This window comes from Arctopsyche grandis, chromosome 3 (genome assembly GCF_051622035.1).
Source record: "Arctopsyche grandis isolate Sample6627 chromosome 3, ASM5162203v2, whole genome shotgun sequence".
NCBI lineage: Eukaryota > Metazoa > Arthropoda > Insecta > Trichoptera > Hydropsychidae > Arctopsyche > Arctopsyche grandis.
In genome coordinates, this window is record NC_135357.1 from 37,816,512 (window position 1) to 37,836,774 (window position 20,263).

At 36.5% G+C, this 20,263-nt stretch overlaps 3 protein-coding genes across 4 annotated transcripts in view; 1 reads left to right on the forward strand and 2 right to left on the reverse strand.

Moving 5' to 3' along the window:
• The window catches only part of cora (erythrocyte membrane protein band 4.1 like coracle), a 24,619-nt gene extending 10,666 nt beyond the window's left edge, over positions 1 to 13,953 (reverse strand). Inside the window, exons 1-12 of one of the 2 annotated variants that reach the window (XM_077427255.1) lie at positions 13,550 to 13,925; positions 4,313 to 4,487; positions 4,076 to 4,223; positions 3,834 to 4,000; positions 3,606 to 3,733; positions 3,370 to 3,522; positions 3,089 to 3,274; positions 2,784 to 2,956; positions 2,239 to 2,372; positions 1,150 to 1,239; positions 369 to 516; positions 212 to 294 (exon numbers count right to left, since the gene is read on the reverse strand). In XM_077427255.1, coding sequence (XP_077283381.1) covers positions 212 to 294; positions 369 to 516; positions 1,150 to 1,239; positions 2,239 to 2,372; positions 2,784 to 2,956; positions 3,089 to 3,274; positions 3,370 to 3,522; positions 3,606 to 3,733; positions 3,834 to 4,000; positions 4,076 to 4,223; positions 4,313 to 4,471 — 1,569 coding nt within the window. In that variant the 5' untranslated portion in view covers positions 4,472 to 4,487; positions 13,550 to 13,925. Of the gene's footprint in view, positions 1 to 211; positions 295 to 368; positions 517 to 1,149; positions 1,240 to 2,238; positions 2,373 to 2,783; positions 2,957 to 3,088; positions 3,275 to 3,369; positions 3,523 to 3,605; positions 3,734 to 3,833; positions 4,001 to 4,075; positions 4,224 to 4,312; positions 4,488 to 13,549 lie in introns of both variants that reach the window. The other variant, XM_077427256.1, reaches the window with a different exon arrangement.
• beta3GalTII (beta-1,3-galactosyltransferase 6) lies at positions 13,259 to 18,098 on the forward strand. Its single transcript, XM_077427172.1, has 5 exons — positions 13,259 to 13,420; positions 13,469 to 13,752; positions 15,095 to 15,195; positions 16,427 to 16,636; positions 16,885 to 18,098. The coding sequence occupies exons 1-5, from the start codon at positions 13,259 to 13,261 to the stop codon at positions 17,991 to 17,993; spliced, it is 1,866 nt and encodes a 621-aa protein (XP_077283298.1). The 3' UTR covers positions 17,994 to 18,098.
• A 181-nt stretch (positions 18,099 to 18,279) lies between these two features.
• On the reverse strand, positions 18,280 to 19,214 carry RpS20 (ribosomal protein S20). Its single transcript, XM_077427324.1, has 3 exons — positions 18,915 to 19,214; positions 18,569 to 18,727; positions 18,280 to 18,486 (listed from the first exon to the last, which is right to left on the reverse strand). Exons 1-3 carry the CDS (start codon positions 18,915 to 18,917, stop codon positions 18,280 to 18,282), a joined length of 369 nt encoding a protein of 122 aa, XP_077283450.1. The 5' UTR covers positions 18,918 to 19,214.
• Positions 19,215 to 20,263: the final 1,049 nt, after the last annotated feature.

The window sequence follows — 20,263 nt, forward strand, 5'->3', positions numbered from 1 at the left end:
TACAAATTACTGACATCGAACATACTAAAAATTATGGGGTATACTATATGTACATTTACACTAATATCGAATGTAGATATAAACACAAATAAACACACAAGATGCTTAGAAGTATCTCTCCACAAGTACATACAACTATTGAATATTGAAAACTAGCTTTTTCCTGTTATTTTTTTTTTTTGACCGATTTATAGAAACAATAAATACAAACCCTAGGTTTCTTCGACGATTTTGGAGTTTGCTCAGCATCACTCGATGTATTCAGATTGGACTCGTTCAATTCAGCATCCGTGCCTAAAAAGTGTATTATGAATTTGTGCAAAAAATATAATATTACATATATTTGCATGATAACAAAATATATGAACCATTTTCATTTGTTGGCGCTAATGCTTCAATAGACTGATCATTGGCAGATCGATTTTCCTTGTCTTTGTCCTCTTTAGTCTTGTCTTTATCTTTTTTGCCGATGAATTTACCTCCGGCTGGAAGCACCTGAATTCCTCCAGTAGGTTTCTATACATAAAAATAAAAATCCAAAAATAAGTTGTCGTCGAAAATATGTAAAATTAAAAGCAAAAACAAATTTAAATTGTTAGAACGTGCAGTACAAGGGAAACACACAAATTTAACAAAATTGACAAACACAGGTATTTCCTCACAATAAATAAAATCAACAGTACGTATGTACATATAGTTATAGATTATTGATATTTTGAGAAGAGCAAATGAAAAATATTATAGTAACAAGTAAGCCCTTTTCTAGTTCATAATTCTTATGTATAGAAATTATCAACATATTGTGTAAGTATATTTCAAAATAAAATAATAAAAAACATATGGTGTTGGCAAATAATCACGAGAAAAAAACATAAAAATAAACATACCATACATACATATAAATTAATGGAAGAGAAGCATAATAAAAAAAAAGAAAAGGATATTATAAGCCATGCATATTACGATGACATGCAAAATGTTAACGTGGAAAGTTGGACCAAACAATTTCTAGATGGAGATACATACATATGTACATGTATGTACCTATTGAAAATAAAGTCCATCGAAATATTGTATGAGCGAAATGAACGAAATAAAATAAGCACATAAAAGTAATTGTTAACGTCAGCTGATAGAATGGCCGGCCACCTTGGCATTATCACGTTGCGCCTCGTACTCCCCTTCCAGAGAGCTGGACGATGACGCACTGTTAGTCCCGGCCGAAGTCTTGCGCAGAAGCTATTTATTAATCATATTAATTCATGTTAACAACACTAACACACACACACACACACACACACACACACACACACACACACACACACACACACCCACACAACCCACACTCAGCTTTCCGTATAAAAAGTACATACAAGCCATTTAGTAAATTATTCGTACATTATTATGGTTAGTTTGTTAGTTAAGTACTGAAGACAATAAAATTTCGATAGATATGAATATGGATTGTTATTTCTCAAGCTAGTACACACATGAACTAAAGTTTCCAATTCATATTCATATTCCATTCCATATTCTCCACATTAGAGATACATTTAACGCAATATTATTTATTATTAAAACTATGTATGTACCTATTACGATTAAACTACGTATGTATGTATAATCGAATGATTGGAAACTCTAACAAATGAAAATACATACTTACATATTTATTATGAAAATAAATATTTTTACTTGCTAGAGAAATTCCGTATAATATTAAAATCAATGACATTTTGAAATCCAACGAGTTTGAAATAATAACGTTGTAGTAAAAGTAATGCACATGCTCGATGTTAATATTGATTTTGCGAACAAAAAACTTTTTAAACATGCTACTTGCAAATACAGATGAGACATAAGATTCGCCAATCTGAATGACAACACCATATACAAAATATTGAAAGGACTCTGTAAAGTTCAATTGATTTATTTTCGATACACCGACGGCCAAATTGTGCAGTGTCTTTTCTAAAACAGCAATCAACGTGATTCTACTTCTAGCGAGCGAGCAGTACTCGTACAACTCAATGATCCACAAACTTATCAGTTAAGAGTTTGCGCATCCGTGATCTACTTATTAATAAGACAAATGTGAACATATGCACATATGTATGCATGTATGTATGTGGAACCTAATAAATTTGTGCACCACTATTATTATGGATTCCACAATATTTATCAACTAAGTATTTACAATTGAATTGATACAATTTAGTAAAAAAAAATGTGTTCGACCTTATCTTTCAGTTTGTCTTTCTTAGCAGGGCTTTTCGGTTTCACAACTTCCAAGTCTGGTATATGCTCCGGTGGATGAGACATGGTATGGCGCTTGGACGAGTCGTCAGGATATTGATCTTTACCGGCCAGTGCTGAAAAAATAGTATTTAATAATACATTATACACATCTATGTACATGTGTATTTTACGGTTCTACGACAAAACGTATAATTATAACGACCAATACTTTTAATTTAGTGTACTAAAAAAAAAAAAAAAGAATTAATGCCCACTAAAGATACATACACAATAAAGAAAGTGAAAAAAATGATTATTTTATTATTAGTAAGACGAATTCGAAAGTTCTTATGATAGAGTTTTGTTATTTATGAATTAGAATTTCGATTAGATTGGCTTATCTAATATGAATGTTTTATGTATGTACATAATGTCGCGTTATCATATTGTCGGGGACGTTGTGTCGTTCGACGTTTTGTCGTGACACCTTATTATATGTATGTACATATACATATATGTATTTATAATATGAGTATAAAATTTACCATCCATGCTTCGAGATGTTAGGTGACGACCACTCAAAGAGCGCTGGAAGTGAGGAGCTGGTCTTTGTATATTGGCTCGCTTGCTTTCGTAGTGAGTACGCCCTGAATATCGGAATCGTGATCCCAGTCGAGGGAAAAGTGTAGATTTGCCAGTGGGCTCTGGTGCCATCAATCTGTAAATGTGCATAGCGCGATGTGTTACATTTCTCAGTGAAATATCATCGATCGTTAAAAAAGATGATATAAAGAAATTGTACCGGTATCAATAAATTATATTACTAGTGTACTATCGTATCAATGTGTACCTGAAGAAAGTGTGATGTTCGACGCAGACTTTCCACAATTTTTTAGCAGCTCGGTGATTGGCCAACTTGAAGCAAACGGTAGATTCATATTGCTCAAATTCGCCCGGTCGAATTTTTATGTAAAAATTGTGACGTTTATAACTTATTTTGAGAATTTTCGGCCAAGCGAAACGATTGATGCGTAATCTACAATCATAAAATATAAAATAAATGTATTAAAAAGTATTACATGCATAATACATATAAGAGGATGGAAAAATATTAAATAAAATTACACTCACTTGTCTCTATAGATGAGGAGACCCGAGGAGCACACTCCGAGTTTAATATCGACACCCTCAGAATCTCTCGCCGAGTGTAAGTCTACGCCGTACATGGCCAACTTCTTGGCGTTCTCCAAGTAGTTAAGTTCAGCTTCAGCTGGAGTTTGTCCTCTGAAGCGTGTACGTAAATTAGGACACAAATTCATCAAAAAAATTACATTACATTAACCGAACTAAACAATAAAATGGCTAACTTGTGGGTTTTGTGGAGTTCCATAACTTTATCTTCCAACACTTGGGTTTGATTGGGAGCAAATTTAAAATCTTTTAAATAAGTAGAACCCATTTCGTGAGCGTCGTAGTCACCTAATTCTGATTGAACCTTTAATTTCAAACAAACATGATGTAACATTATCCATATTAACGCATGCGTATGTACATATGTTACATATGTATAATAAAAATACGAATAAATCAAATACCAAGTAGCTGCCTAATAAGCCGTGCGTTATGAAACTGCATGGCAAGCGCCCAGCTAAGATATCGTTGCGAACTTGAAGACATAATTGATAGCGAGTCAAATCCTCCTGGAGACTAGCAGGATCCGGAGGGTAAAATTTCACTTCAAAAGACATCTTCCACGGCTCACCTAAAATAAAAAAGTAAATATCACTCCAATGCTAATGAAAATAGGAAATAACCGTCTCCAATCTGTCTGTCTTACTTTTCATAAATTTGCTGACTCTCTTGTCGAGATCGAGCCATTGACGGGGATCTCTTCTGTCTTCATAAGTCAGGCCAAAATAGTCTTTCTCTATTATATTTAGCGACTCGCAAATTCTATCTAATAGATCTTGACCTCTCGCTTTTCTCTACAAGTACATGTTTGTAATCATAAAAATTGTACATAAGAAACACACCATAAATGACAAAACAGAATTAAACGTTAAATATGGCTTACATCAACATGAACATCTAAATTGGTTCCGTCCAGCAATAAAACATTGGCGAGAGCAGCTTTTCCAGCGCTCGCAGATCGTTTTCGAGGTGAATCGGCTGCTTTTGATTTTCCATCTTCGGCTGCAGCCGCAGCAACGGTTGTTTTAACTTCTTCTGGCATTTTGCTCGATTAATTTCTACAAAGACGAAAAATATCACACGTCACAAAATACATAATCCACTGGATAGAATTAAATTAACCTAGCGACAAAATAAACTTTGCAATTGAATGAATCAATTCAAAGTGCAATTTTACATGATGGAAGCATAGAAAATAAGCTATGAGGTAATCGACTGCAGTTGACCTCGTCAGATGATACAATCACAAAAAAAAAAAAAAAAAAACTAAACCAATGATATCATTCAACACATTAATACATATGTATGTACATACATACGAACGAGTGAAAACATTTAAATATAATAACTTATGTATGAATTCATTTCACATATGAATTTTTGTGGGGGGGGGGGGGGGGAGAGAAAGGATTTTTTTTGTTGTAAAATGGGTGTATGTTTATTTCACAGAAGGCATTAGCAAAATGTCGATGTCGTGCCACCGTGTGCCCTTTTCGGCAATATTTATTATACATATGTATGTACGTGTGTACAATGTGCATATCTAGATGTGGCGCATTTTCGCACACGAACATGCGATTGACGCGTTCTTTGTTCCATTTTACCCAAAAAATATTTAACTAAACTATTTTAATTTTCATTTTTAAGCTTTTTACGACGAAACAAAAGTGTGACATTCTATAATATGTCAAAATGTACAATTTGTACAAAATACAAATTGTGGCTGGACGACAGATAAAACATATTCACTGATTAAAAATTTAAACATAGTTGGGTTTTTTATTTAATGAATCTTCTAGAAGTGTTAAATATTTAAATTTTAAATATAACCAGCAGCGTGGTCTAGTGGTGAATGTTGAATTATTTCGTACTTGATGTTACGAGTTCGATTCCCCGCTAAGTCTCGCTGTTGGCCAGACCTTGATTTGTCTAGGTCGATCGTTTTTTATCAGAATTTGCCAATTTTTCTGATTTTCATTGAAACGATTCCTGTAAAATTGGCGTTTCCTTCCCAATGTTCTGTTGCGAACCTTTAGTTATTGTTATATCTTAGGTTTCGCCATATTGCTCACCATAGATGTCTCTGTGGTTGTTTATCGAATATAAAATTCGTATTGTTACATGAAAGTTATTCATCGTTATTTATCGTATTAATACGATGTTTGTAATATATGTATACTGACCATAGATGTCAGATATTGTTTAGATTTACATGTATCTATGTAATAATTATGTGGACCAGGAAGGCGCATTTGGGGTTTACCTGTTAAGCCTTCCTGGTATATTTGTAAAATAAAAATATAATAAAAAATAAAAATTTTATCGATATTTACTCAACTTTAGCTCGTTTTAAAGATAATCGCAAAAATCACTTGTTACTTTTAAATATTACTATACTTACGTAACATGTGTTGCAACTTATGCACGTACTGTGTTTATATTATACATAAAAAATATGGATATAAATATTATTTTTATCATAATAATATTTATATTATATCATAGATTTGTTTTTTTTTCAAACGTATCCCACATTTTGTGGGAGCATAAATCGAAGGACATATATTTTTTTATTACAATGCTCATTTAGCTTGCTTTCGATTTTTTCGTATGACGAAATTTTCGTTTTTTATTTTATATTTCAGCTGAAATTCTGTATGTATGTAGCTGAAACCGAAAAGCCGGCTTTTTGACCACTATTCAAAAAACCGAAAACCGGCGTTTTAAGGTTTTCTTTAATTAATGTTTTCTTCCTCAAAATTAACAATTATGAATTTCAAATTTCTATGAAAGATCAAAATAAATGTGCATATCTAAACTCTCTTGGGTAATAGGCGTATATTTATTTGAACAACAAAAAAAAAGGTACAGCACTTGGCAGTTTAGAATGGAACAGTGGATAGTGAAGAGTGGAATATTGTTTGGTGTATGTAATACATACAAATGAATAGGTGTGTGTTGCACCTGCGGGCCGAGGGCCGGGGGCTGAGGGCTGAGGGCTGAGGGCTGAGGGCCGTTGAACCCAACGGTCACTGGATAAGGACCTATTTTTTTTTTTTTTCGTATTTACCCACTACACCGCACATTCGATAAGGGAAAATATGCAATGCAATATTGCAATCGAATGGAATAACGGAGGGAAAGAGCGAATGAGTCACAAACTAAGTCAGCAGTGGAGTGGAGCTCGCTTCCGTTTACGTTTACATTTACAACCTGCATTCTCCGTTCTGTTCTACCTATGTAACTGTAAACTGTAAACTCTGTTACCGCGCATTCGATTTGTTGTTTGTTGCACATGTCCGTATCTACACACACACACACACACACACACACACACATTACTATTTTCTCACTAGTCACTAACTTTTAATTCACTGGAATATATGTACGTACGTACTTCAAAATGCATGTGCAATCAATTACAACTAATTCTAGCGAAATATTGTACATATATATGTATGTGTGTATGTATTTCAACAGTTGCCCTTTCAAGCTTAAAGTAAAGATGCGAGAGTCCACCACAAATATATGAAGTCGCAATTTTGGAACAACAACGACAACAACTTGCGCTCGGTCTCATGGTGCGTACGCACCAAGCCAACGAACGGCCCACAGGCCAACTTTTAAAACCAGTAGCGTACAAAATATCGAAATAAAAATTAATTTTAAAAATTGAAATTAAATATCAAAATTAAAACTATTATTATTATATTAAAATTAAATTCAAGTATCAAAATAAAATTATAATCATTATATTAAAATTAAAATGAAATATTGAAAGTTAAAACAGAACATGCACAATTTAAATAACTTTTCGAGATTGACCTAATATTAGATCATCAACAATCACATACAGGTAACCCTCGACTTTTGTTTGTCGAAGATGTTTTGACTTACGAAGATACGCACTAAGATCGAAAAAAAATCAAAGAATTATTATTTTTACTTCCCCGTAATGCGCAGTTACTGAGAATATATCATGTATTAGTATGGGTGATCCAACGATTTTTGCTAACCCGGGGTGTTGTCGGTCACATCAAACGGATTTTTTTATTCTTCAATTGTTTCTCTCGTCGAAATAAATCAAGTAAGTAAATCATATCAGAGGTAAAATTTATCGGATAATGTGTGATTATTAATTTTATTTCGACGAAAGAAAAAAAAACCCTTTGACAAATCACCGACATCCGACACCGCGTTTTTTATGAATTGTTTTTTTTATCGATCATCCACGTGGAAATACAGTAACATCTCGTGACGACTTTAGCAATATTTTTTTTCGCTCGTAAGCAGAGAAATTATAATATTTCTCTGGTTTTAAATGCGGTATCGTCGTAATTCAAAACATTGTTTTAATTCAAAACATCAACGATGATCTAATTTTAGCTCAATCTCGCTCTTTAGCTTGATTTTGATATTTAATTTCAATTTTAAAATTTAATTTTTATTTCGATATTTTGTACGCTACTGCTGGTTAAAAAGTTGGCCCAAAATCGTCGTTGGTTTAGTCCGTAAGCACCATCAGACGTTTCGATGCGTACGTACTAAATTAACATTTCTATATACAGATGTACTTGTTGTTTCAAAACTTAGTCACAAAGGAAACCAATAATATTTGAATAAAGTTACATTGAGCCGCGGTGACTGATTGGTGTGGGGATTTTACCATTTTATGTCGGACATCCGATCGATTTCGAATACATATTTGTTTTCATTGTTACTAGCGATGAAGATTCACGTTCGCATATATGTACCTACATATACATACATGTATTATACACACATATGTTTCATGTTGTTGCTAACGGAGTTAAAAAATTATAGCTAGTTTTATAGGTTTCTCTCGGCGGGCGCCACAAAAAGCGTCGAGACTTTTTTCGTCGTCGAGAAATTCTCGTACCAAGATCAATGAATTCATCCTCAGTGTACCTACATATATGTACTTTAAATAAAGATGATGCGCACGGGTTGGCAGTAGCATCAAGCAGTGGTCAGTTGCTAAGAACCCCTGAACTAGTTACAGTATAGTATAGTAGTAAAAGTCGTGGTGGTGGCGATCGTGTCGTTTACGAGTCCGAGTTTAGTGGAACGATGGGCCCAGTCGAGTCATGCAGCATGCTAGATACATACGTGTTTACGAGTAAGTAAGTACATATGTATAGGTACATATGTACATATATATATATATATATATATATATATATATATATATATATATATATATATATATATATATATATATAAATATATATATATATATATATATATATATATATATATATATATATATATATATATATATATATATATGTATACCCGAATCACCGAGAGCGAGACAACTAGCAAGACGCACTTTTCGTAGAGCAAACGTCTGAACGAACTCGACCAAGTGCGGCGAGTCCTCGTCTCGCCTCGTTTACACAGTGCGAGTCTACGAGTCAACGAGATAGTAATGGTGTGCTTCAATAAAATTGGATTGAACTTTTATTGCATTCGGAACAAAGCCACATATTTACACACACACACACACATAGATGCGTATTATAAAATACATTATGTAGATATGCAAAATAAAACAGGGAGACGTAGTGGGTATTTTTTTTTCGGCGACTGGCACAAGCGATCGCGTGCCATGGGTAAGAAAGGGAGCGTTTATCGTAACGATTCGTAATTACGACTCATAAAACCAATATTCGACATCGAATTGAGAGCCCCTGCCCTGCCCTGCCATGGTACTAAATCGCCGAGAAGGGTAGGAAAATGTAGGCGCCGTGTTTCTGCCCCCGCCTAGACTTCAGGGCCGCGACTTATTTTTGGATTTTATGTTCGTCCACTAGTACACTAGTACACGTTCAAAGGTCACTTTCCATCTCGGATTTGGTGTGCTATTTAATTGAAAAAAAGGGCAAGTTGAGAAGCTCTGCTTTGGAGCGGACTGTCTATGTACATACATATACATACATATGTATATTATATATACACGCACTAACTAATGAGATTTCTCCTGACTAGACGGAAGTTAACGAAACTGTCTCCGTCAACGAATCGATAGCTTTTCCGACTTATTAGCCTTTTAATGTTCAGTTACAGTCCAAGTGTATTTTCACTTGTAATATATTCCAACCGGCGTTTTAGGTCATTCATATTATAACTCTACACTTTCAACAATGTGCACCAGTTCCGCGACAAATCGCTCACGGACCTAACGCTCAAGCGACAAGTTGTAATAAAACAGTTGAGTTTTGACAGCTCTGATGTTTTTACGAATGCTTTACAATTCATTAATGCGTAAATATTTTCTGGGTATTACGAATAAAGGTAACGACTACCCTAAGAATGTGTTCAAAACAAAAAATGTGACTTTCCAACTCAATTTACTGTAAGTCGAGTGACGTTTTCACGAAATACTTATCTCTCCATCTTACTTATACATATGTAGTTGAACTGTATTTTCAGTTGTAATATATTTTGACCAGTTGGAATGTAATTCGCCGTATGAATCAATTTACGTGGGTTAGACGGAATATATATACTCTCGCGTTTTTTTTCTTTCGTTTCACCATCTTCGATTTGGATTCATATTCAGCAAAATTCTTTGCACGTGTAATATGCGAGAATCCAGGTCAGTAATATTATACATGTGTCAGTGTAATATTTACGTAGACAAAAGTAGTTCAAACGAGTCATCCGCCCAAATTATATCGACAAATGGTCGCAATTAATGCTTTTCACTTATTGGTAAAATTTCGGTCGACGAAACGTAAATACATATTCCATTAACAAACCCCACATTGCCTAAAAGTGTTTCGCACAGACGAGCGAACTCATGTATACCTACCTATGTATCTACAATACTATAATATAATCAGACATATTATTAGGCGAGACTGAGGTCATTCGATTGCACGCCAGCAACAGGTTTGCGACCGCTATTTTTTTTTTTATTATTTTTCTTTTACATATTATACATATGTACTTCCAAAGTAAAATGTATTCCCATAGTACTAGATATATTATATGTCGGCTTCGTACAGTTTTGAACCACGCTTACCTAGTACATACATATGTACGTACATAATAATGAAATGCATTGATTTTTTGGAGCCTTTGTTCTTATAACAAAAAAAAAATACAAGTATAAAAAACAAAATTCGATAATAAAACATACACGTTCACGTGCTATGGGGGCATTTTCGTACACACATATACACTTGAAAACTATTCTGGCTAATTGGTCCCTGCTCAAAATTGTCTATGAAAAACAAATTACTTACATATATGACAGTACTGATTAAGAAATTTAAAATGGAAACTGTTAAGGCAGAAATCGCCAAAATAACCTCTCAGTACATGGAACGGCTAATTAAACACCAGAATTAGTTGGCGATCGACCTACTAAAAAAAATAATGGAAGAAAAATCGAACAAGAGTAAACTGCCACTTCCGGTTGACGGATGCTTACCAAATTTTACATATAATTAAGCTTAGACTTTTAGATGTGAAATTTCAGTTCTATAAACCAAAAGGTTTCTGAGAAAAACATAAAAAAAACCTCGATTCTCTTGAGTAAAAGTACTACTTCCGGTTCAGGTAAAATATTATGGTATAAAATTTACAATTTCTAGTACATGTAAAAAAATACACAGACACACACACATTTTTTTCTAGATCATGAAAACGTGATCAGTAATCGATTCTGAGTTCGAATCAGTGAAAATCTCGAGTTCAAATTTTCGCATGATCACAAAACATCATTTATTGTTACTACGTACATAGATAAAATAAAAATTCAGTCTGATTGGTTTAGCGCTTTGGGAGATAATTGGATTAAAAAAACATAAAAAAAATAAGACACCTATAAGGGGAGGTACCATTTCCGGTCAACTTAAAAATTTGAAAAAAATTTACGTCGTATCGATAAGAATTTCTGTAACCGATATTAAGTTTTAGTTCGATAGGACTAACGGTGTTCAAAAAATCCCCAAAATACACAAACACACACATTTTTACTAACCTCTTTTTAGTTCAGAATCGATTTTTTCTAGATCATGAAAACGTGTTCGAATCAGAGAAAATCTCGAGTTGAAATTTTCGCATGATTACAAAACTTTGTTACTACGTACATCCATAGATTAAGTAAAAATATTATACTAGATCAAAACGGAGGTAAATGTGGTGAAATATACCAATTCAATTTGAAGATAGTATTTGAGAAACGGTGAAAATAAACGGTGAGTTTATTGGTAAACCACTAATTCGGTCAGGCCAAATTGCGCAACCGTAGGGCAACAACACTGACATGGCGCGAGTACAACAATCAAATAAAAAAGACAAGTAAAGACGTCTCAAACGTGTCTTTGGGGAAAAAACACCAACGTCCAATATATCCAATTTGATTGGGGATTACAATATGTATGATGAGGCACTGGAAGTGGAAGTGGAAGTGGAAGTGGAAGTTGGGGTGGAGTGGAGTGGAGTGGTGTGTATCAAATGCCACGCCCGCCCGCTTGACCGGGTCCATCATCATCATCACACCACACATACACAAATTGAATTAAAATCGTGGGACGCGGCTTGTATTGGCTTGGCGTGACATCACCGGCAAACTAAACCACTAGCCAGCCATAATGTGTTATCATATCAAACCAACCTCATCACTCACTCATTCATTGGTCATTGGTCATCGGTCAACTGACTCGAGTAAAAGTCTCGAAGGTCACGTCCACTCGAGACGAGATGCACCAGATTCGCCGTTCGAACGATGACATCATCGTCGAGGCTACTCCTCACTATTAATAAACCTGAACCAGAGTCAATGGGCGATGGGCGTTGCCGCTTCTACTACTACTACTATCATACTACATACATACATATATCATTATTATTATAACATTCATACATACACACACACTTACATATATTTGTATGTACACAACAACAATACAATTTTCGCTTTGTTCTGTACACTCTCATTTTATTGTTGGATTCATATATTTTGTATCTCTCCTCTTTTTTTTTCAAATACTATTTAGGTGTGTGTGTGTGTGTGTGTATCCACAACATTAAGTTACAGGTAATATAAAAAAAAAATGCACGCGACGATAACACACTGCACAAGTTATCGCAGGGTGATATTGACTCTTATCAAATTATAAGGTGTTTCTGCCAATAACATGTGTATTTATCATACGTATGTACATATTACAATCGGTTGAAATGAATTTGAAATTAATCGAACCCTTGCAATACGAAATTCGTTAACGGTTAGAGAAGACGACGTGCAATAATGCCACTGACTCAGTACATGGAGTAATTTCACGGCGACAAATGATTATGATTGTGTCATCATACGTTTATAAATACACATGTATCTACATACGATACGCGACGTGACACACGACAACAAAATATCACATCCATATTCAGAATAATTACAACTAACGAGAGAACTTTTGAAAAATAGTGTATATGTAATGTGTACAGCCAAAACTGACGCGTGAAACACTTGCGAGAGCGTTCTTATTGATAAATGATCGAGTCGTGGTTACATATAGTAGTACTTGATGTATTTACATCGAGCAATCGTTCAACATGTGAGTTCAAAACACTTCTTCATATATGCATGTCTCGGTTGCGATACAGTTGAACTGTATCGCGAACTCTATAGGTGTACATATGTGATTATGAAATAAAAAATAAAAAAAATTGTACAGTGGGGTTCTTTGTGAAATTGGAAATAGTTTATTAGTGAAACTGTACAAGTTTTCATTTAAACAATACAAGTGCGTAAGTGTGTGAGTGCGTGTGTGTGTATATCGACCGTTTTGAAATGGTAATCGAGCTAAACATTCTAACCACTAATACCGGTAATTGGAAGGAAGCGTTTAATGTGAGCGCGATGCACAGCACGGCACGGCACGGCACGATACGATACGATACGATTCGAATCGCCGGTGGATGCGAATTTGACGTTAGAGGTGAGGAAGCGATGGCTTGTTTACGCATGATTGTGAAAATAAAAATTGTATGCAAGTTGTAGGGCGGGTCGGGCGACCAAGCACCAAGCGACCAAGCGGTGGAGCGGTGGAGCGGTGGAGCGATCGAGCGGGAGACTACTCACTGCGACGAGAGCGTCGTCCGAATCCGAAGGGGCGTAGGCGCCCACCTTGGTGGTGTGTGTGTGTGTGTGTGCTCGTCTGGTCGTCTGGTCGTCGTCTTGGTCGTCGTCTTGGTCGCGGTCGTAGTCGTAGTCGTAGTCGTAGTCGTAGTCGTAGTCGTGGAGAGACTACGCCCTGCGCCTGCAGCTGCTGCTGTCGAAGCGCTGTCAGGCTGACGCTCGCCGTTCGCCACTCGACTCACTCACTGCTCGAGCCGAATCCAAACCGAAACTCGCACTCGCACACAACCAATCGCCATCTTGTCCACCGCTTCCGCAACTTTGCAGCGCGTCCCTCACTCTATATGCCACTGACCACTGACACGATGTCGATGTCAATGTTTATCATGGTGCTTACGAACTAAACCAACGACGATTTTGGGCCAACTTTTTAACCAGCAGTAGCGTACAAAATATCGAAATAAAAATTAAATTTTAAAATTGAAATCAAATATCAAAATCAAGCTAAAGAGCGAGATTGAGCTAAAATTAGATCATCGTTGATGTTTTGAATTACAGCAATGTTTTGAATTACGACGATACCGCATTTAAAACCAGAGAAATATTATAATTTCTTTGCGTACGAGCGAAAAAAAATATTGTTAAAGTCGTCACGAGATGTTACTGTATTTCCACGTAGATGATCGATAAAAAAAAACAATTCATAAAAAAACGCGGTGTCGGATGTCGGTGATTTGTCAAAGGGTTTTTTTTCTTTCGTCGAAATAAAATTAATAATCACACATTATCCGATAAATTTTACCTCTGAAATGATTTAATTACTTGATTTATTTCGACGAGAGAAACAATTTTAGAATAAAAAAATCCGTTTGATGTGACCGACAACACCCCGGGTTAGCAAAAATCGTTATATTCTCAGTAACTGCGCATTACGGGGAAGTAAAAATAATAATTCTTTGATTTTTTTTTCGATCTTAGTGCGTATCTTCGTAAGTCAAAACATCTTCGACAAAAACAAAAGTCGAGGATTACCTGTATGTGATTGTTGATGATCTAATTTTAGGTCAATCTCGAAAATTTATTTAAATTGTGCATGTTCTGTTTTAACTTTCAATATTTAATTTTAATTTTAATATAATGATTATAATTTTATTTTGATACTTGAATTTAATTTTAATATAATAATAATAGTTTTAATTTTGATATTTAATTTCAATTTTTAAATTTAATTTTTATTTCGATATTTTGTACGCTACTGGTTTTAAAAGTTGGCCTGTGGGCCGTTCGTTGGCTTGGTGCGTACGCACCATCATACGAAACAGCCTGTCCTTTTCTCATTCACTCACTCACGCACTCATTCGATACAACTACATATTATACCGAGTACACACAATAGTGTATTCGAGTGGTCGACTGTCAACACGAGTCGGTGTTGTGTTCACGCACTCATGCGATTCCTCGATTTCTCTATTGAAATTTTCATCAATTTCAACCGCCTTGACTTTATTTCAAAAAATCTCTCTCTCTTTAAAGAGTAACGTGTTTTAGTTTCGAAGAGTTCAAAGGTGCCCACAGACGAACGACATGCCGTGTTGACGACAATGTTGGCGGTTGGCTGGCATTTCTTGTTGGAGTAACGGTTGAGCCGAGTTCGAAATAAAGAAAGTGATGTTGAGCAGCCAAGTCGTTTGTTTGGTGTGGCCCTCTCAAAAGCTACATATGTACATATGTATGATACACATTCGGTGGTGGTGTTTAAGTGACGCGCGCCCCAGTAGAAAGGCGACTGGTATGACGTCATATATAAACATAGGAATGTGACGCTAAACGCGAGGACAAGAAGAGGACGTCAGCCGGGAGGGGCTGTCTCTAATCTCGCGCGATGCGGTCACCGCGTTTCGTGCTCCATACCCTAGTGGTTTCCGGAAACCCCTCATTTTATCTAAAAATTCATATAATTCTTGTCAAAAATTATACAAATCTTGAAAATTTAATCAACTCATGTAATAGTGCCTAGGACGAAAAAAAATGTATATACACATATATTTTCAAAATAATTTTATTGAACAGAAAATTGGAAACCCGTTGTTCCAAAATTGGGGTGACACCACTGTCTATACTCTGTTCTGCTCTGCGCTCCAACCACTCACATAACTTCTTATTCATTTATGAACCCTAAACAATGTTCAGGATATTCCCTAACGCAAAACAAAAATTATCCTTGTACAATATTTTACCTACAAAAATGGTTATTTTATCACGACAACAATGCGCACTCTTTTGTATTTATTTAAGATTCGACTGTGACTAAATTTTAAGGTCTGTTCATACCTATCCAGCACGACCCGTATTCTGCAAGTGCGGATAGTATTCTTTGGTACATTGTATGGACGTATTCATACTCCATATATAATATTGTTGCGTACGGGTGGGTGGAGGATCCAAGTAAAAGGCCAACAGTCGTTTCACAGCATTTATTGATGATTAAGGAGTTACACACACTGTCACTGCTCCGTCCAGAATGACATGATATCGCCTACGTACCGCCTTATAAAGGGTAGATCTCTCAGGACGCCTAATCTGTTTACCTGTTGTACAGTCACGTATTCGGATATGTATTTCCACAACATTGGGTCTCCCCGTACCGATTCTGAGAAATAACTAATAACGGTCATTGTTAGAGTCCAGATATAATCCTTGGAAGTAAGTGCCTGCATTTAGTTAATCCGATAACAGATATCCGTTGGTCTAAGTGCAATTCGCTCAATCCGCGGCGTACGTAACAATATACTAAAGAATACTGTCCGTACTTGCAGGATTCGGGTCGTGCTGGATAGGTATGAACCATTGATGTATATTATACATCAATGGTATGAAAAGACCTTTACTCGGTTGTAAATGTTAATGGTCACGGGAGTTTGAAATGTCGTGTTGCGTTTTCCTTCGGGCGGACGCTCGAAAGTAGGCATATTTTTGACGACTGGCAACCGCGACAAAGTGACAGGTCGACAGAGACGTTTGACAGCCAGGGTGGGGCGGGGCCGGGCTGTGTTGGACTGAACAAAACTCTATATTTCATTCGTGTCGAAAGTACCTACAATATTACATTCCAGTCTATTTCATTTGCACATTCGTATAGATATATCGATCAAAATGAGACATCGTGAGAACCGTATCGTTCTTACCGTAACCCCCCACATTCGAAAAAATCATTCATTGTTATTAATATGTGTAGAGTAAGTGATCGTTTACAATATCATTGTGTACACAACACTCACATAAGCATATACTTTTATGCGTGTGCGATACGTACTCACTCACCACTATCTGTTTTTTAGGTGGACCGGTACCGGTATCGGTAAATCGGAGCGATGACGGCTTCACCATGAAACTGTCGTTGAGAGTTGTCAAATTGAAAAACGCCATTATGATAAATGTGATATTTTTTATCGGCGGATGCCTCCTCACTTTGAGTTTGGTGAACGTCGAATCTCAAGGTGTCATCGACGCCACATCTTTTTCGATGGTTTCACTGAAAAAGTATGAAAAACAGTCGGTCAAATACGTGACTGTCGTCCTGACGGCGCCAGATAATGCGGAAAGGAGAAACGCCATCAGAGACACTTGGTTAAAATTGCCGGCGTTGAATTTCAACTCGTCGGTGCACTTGGACGAAGCGGTGCCTCCAGATTTTAGACACTACTTCGTCATCGGCACGGCCGGCGTCAGCGAGCGGACGTCGAGAGATCTCAAAGTTGAACAGTCGCTTCACGGCGACATTTTATTCCTGCCCCACTTCGAAGACCGCTATGAGTCTCTGACGAAAAAGCTACTCGCCACTCTGCAGTGGCTCGATATGACTTTTCCAAATTTGTTGTATGTCTTGAAATGCGACGACGATTCTTTCGCTAGAATGGATGTGTTTTTGGCAGAATTTAACGCCAGGAAACGGCAATTTTTGAAAACCGATTCAGGTCACATCGACAAGAACGAGATGTTATATTGGGGGTATTTTAAAGGAAACGCACGCGTGAGATTGGAGGGTCGGTGGGCTGAACCGGATTGGATCTTGTGCGATAGATATCTGCCGTACGCTTTGGGAGGTGGTTACGTTATATCCGGCGGCATAGTCAGATTCATCTCGAAAAATGCCAACTACTTGCAGCTGTACAAATCGGAGGACGCGGCAGTCGGCGTTTGGACGGCTTCTCTAGCCAACGTGAACCGGATACACGATTCGAGATTCGACACGGAATGGGCATCGAGAGGATGCGAACATTCATCGATTATTCGCCATAAACAATCACCGAAGGAAATGAGAGAAATGTACACCAATTTGGTCAAGTCGAAGGGCGTCAAACTATGTTCAGTCGTCAATTCGATTCGTCCATCGTATCAGTATAATTGGAAAGTTCTTCCGTCTTCGTGCTGCAGTCGCAAGAAATAATGTTTATACCAACATATGCATTTGTGTGTGTGTGTGTATGCTCATATGATTATTTTTGATATCTATTTCTGAAAAATCAAATATATTATATATACTTTCATTCGCAAAGAAATGCTTATTTTTTTTACTCATACTTGATAGCATTTACAGGCAGAGGAATAAAGGATCGAAAGAGATGTTCTCTAAGGGGATATCCAAAGTCTAGTTGTATTTTTCTTTTTTTTTTTAATGTTTTTCTGGTTTCAGTGATAAATTACAAAATCACATAATCAGACAGGCAGATAGTTTAATTATCGGCGATGGTTACCTCAACCTCGACACCAGGTTCGAGATTGATTGTGGTGATTTGTTTGACGATCTCGGACGGTGACTGCAGATCGATGACTCGCTTGTGGATTCTCATCTGGAAGCGATCCCAGGTTTTGGAACCTTCACCGCAAGGGGTTTTGCGAGTGGTGATTCGGAGAATCTTGGTGGGCATTCTCACCGGGCCCTGAAATTGAGCAAAAATATTTTGTTAATAATCGTGTCCACGGCGAAACGCCAGCCAGCGTGAGAAAACATTGAAAACTTACTTTGACGCGAAGTTTCTGTTTCTTGGCGTTGGCGACCAGACCGGTGCACACCTTCTCCAGAGACCGGACATTGCGAGATGTCAAAGTGATCCTGATGTGATGGATCAACGAAGCTTCGGCTGTGGGCTTCTCCATATCCTTGCCGGACGCTACTGCCGCCTGAAATCATCAATAACGAATGCTTCATTATTTTTAACGCTGTGATTGGATTGGGTTGGGTTGGGTTGGGTTAGGTTAGGTTAGACGCGCGTGACACGTGTCGCCCGCTCAGAGGCGTTCACACGAAGCCATGACGCGACATTTGGGAACGGATAAGAAGAGGCCGAGGCGAGAGTCTTCTACTCACCATTTTGAGTCACTACCGGTCGAGATAATCAACTTCACTCGGGAAAATTGACCAGCGCTGAACCGGCCGCGAGCTGAGCAGGAAGTGAACGAACTGTCAAGTTTCGGCGGTCGCGATACCACCGTCAACTACTGCACAATTCTATTTCCGCTTTTGTATCAGATTTTAATACAAATCACACATTAAAATATATTATTGTATTTTATTTTACAATTTTTACGCTTTATTTTTGAGTTTTGAAGACATAATTTAAATAAAACACTATTTTGACTCAATTGCCACAGTTGGCCGTAGTAAGTCGACCATTTCATTGTTAAATATAGAAATCTCACATTTACGTTTGTGAGTTAATTTTCATATTGTCAAATTTTGAGTTTGTGAAGTGTTTGCGTTCTACAATTGAAGAATGCAGTGTTTCTCAAACTGTCTTATCGACATTTTTGGAAGAATAAGAGTGTTCTTTCGTCACGGGACTGATTGGGGACGGAAGAAGTCCGGATAATCGTATAATTGACAAGGAAAGAAAAGAACATTTAGTGTAAATAGTATGTTCAATTATTTTTTTTTGATTAAAAGTTCATAGCTATTCTTTTTGAAGGTGTCAAATCACGAATATTTTTAAGACGGTAAATGGATTATTTCGCACATCCCGACAATCGTTGGCAGTTCTCGTTAGTATGGTAGTTGGCGCGGGTAAGTTTTTGGCACACATAGGCGCCGTAAAAAAAAGGGCGTCTAAAATATTTCGAAAAATTTTATAAATATTTCGTTGACCGAAGAACGAAACATTAATACACAAATTTCTCATAAGCCGTCATGCTTTTGCCATATATCAGAATAACGATCTGATACATATGTAATATTTAGAAACTACTTTACCAAAAGCTAAAAATTTTTTTTTCGTTAATTTCACAAATTTACTAAATTTTGTTAGATCTCTATTTTTATTTGGCATTGTATTTATTTTTGTATCGTATTGTACATTTTTATTTTGTATTTAATTGTGTATTTGAATATTTTTCTTAGGCACCAAAGGCGCCTTGCACACAGGCGCAAAAATTGCACACGAGCCGGCTCTGCATATAAGTTGTCTCGAGTTACACTCTTCTTGGTTCTCAAACCACTTTATGGCGATATTTAAACATTGAACATCTTCAGAATAATCTGATAATCTCCTCGTCGTCTTCTTGATTTTGATCCTAAAATACCATAAATTTCCATAATTATTTATTCATCAGTCAAAAATTTAATTCTTACTCCAATGTCTTGATTTTTATGAGATGTCCACCCCACAGAGTACAGCGGTCGGAATACTTGCTATTCCGCTTGCACCAATGCTATCTGCGTCA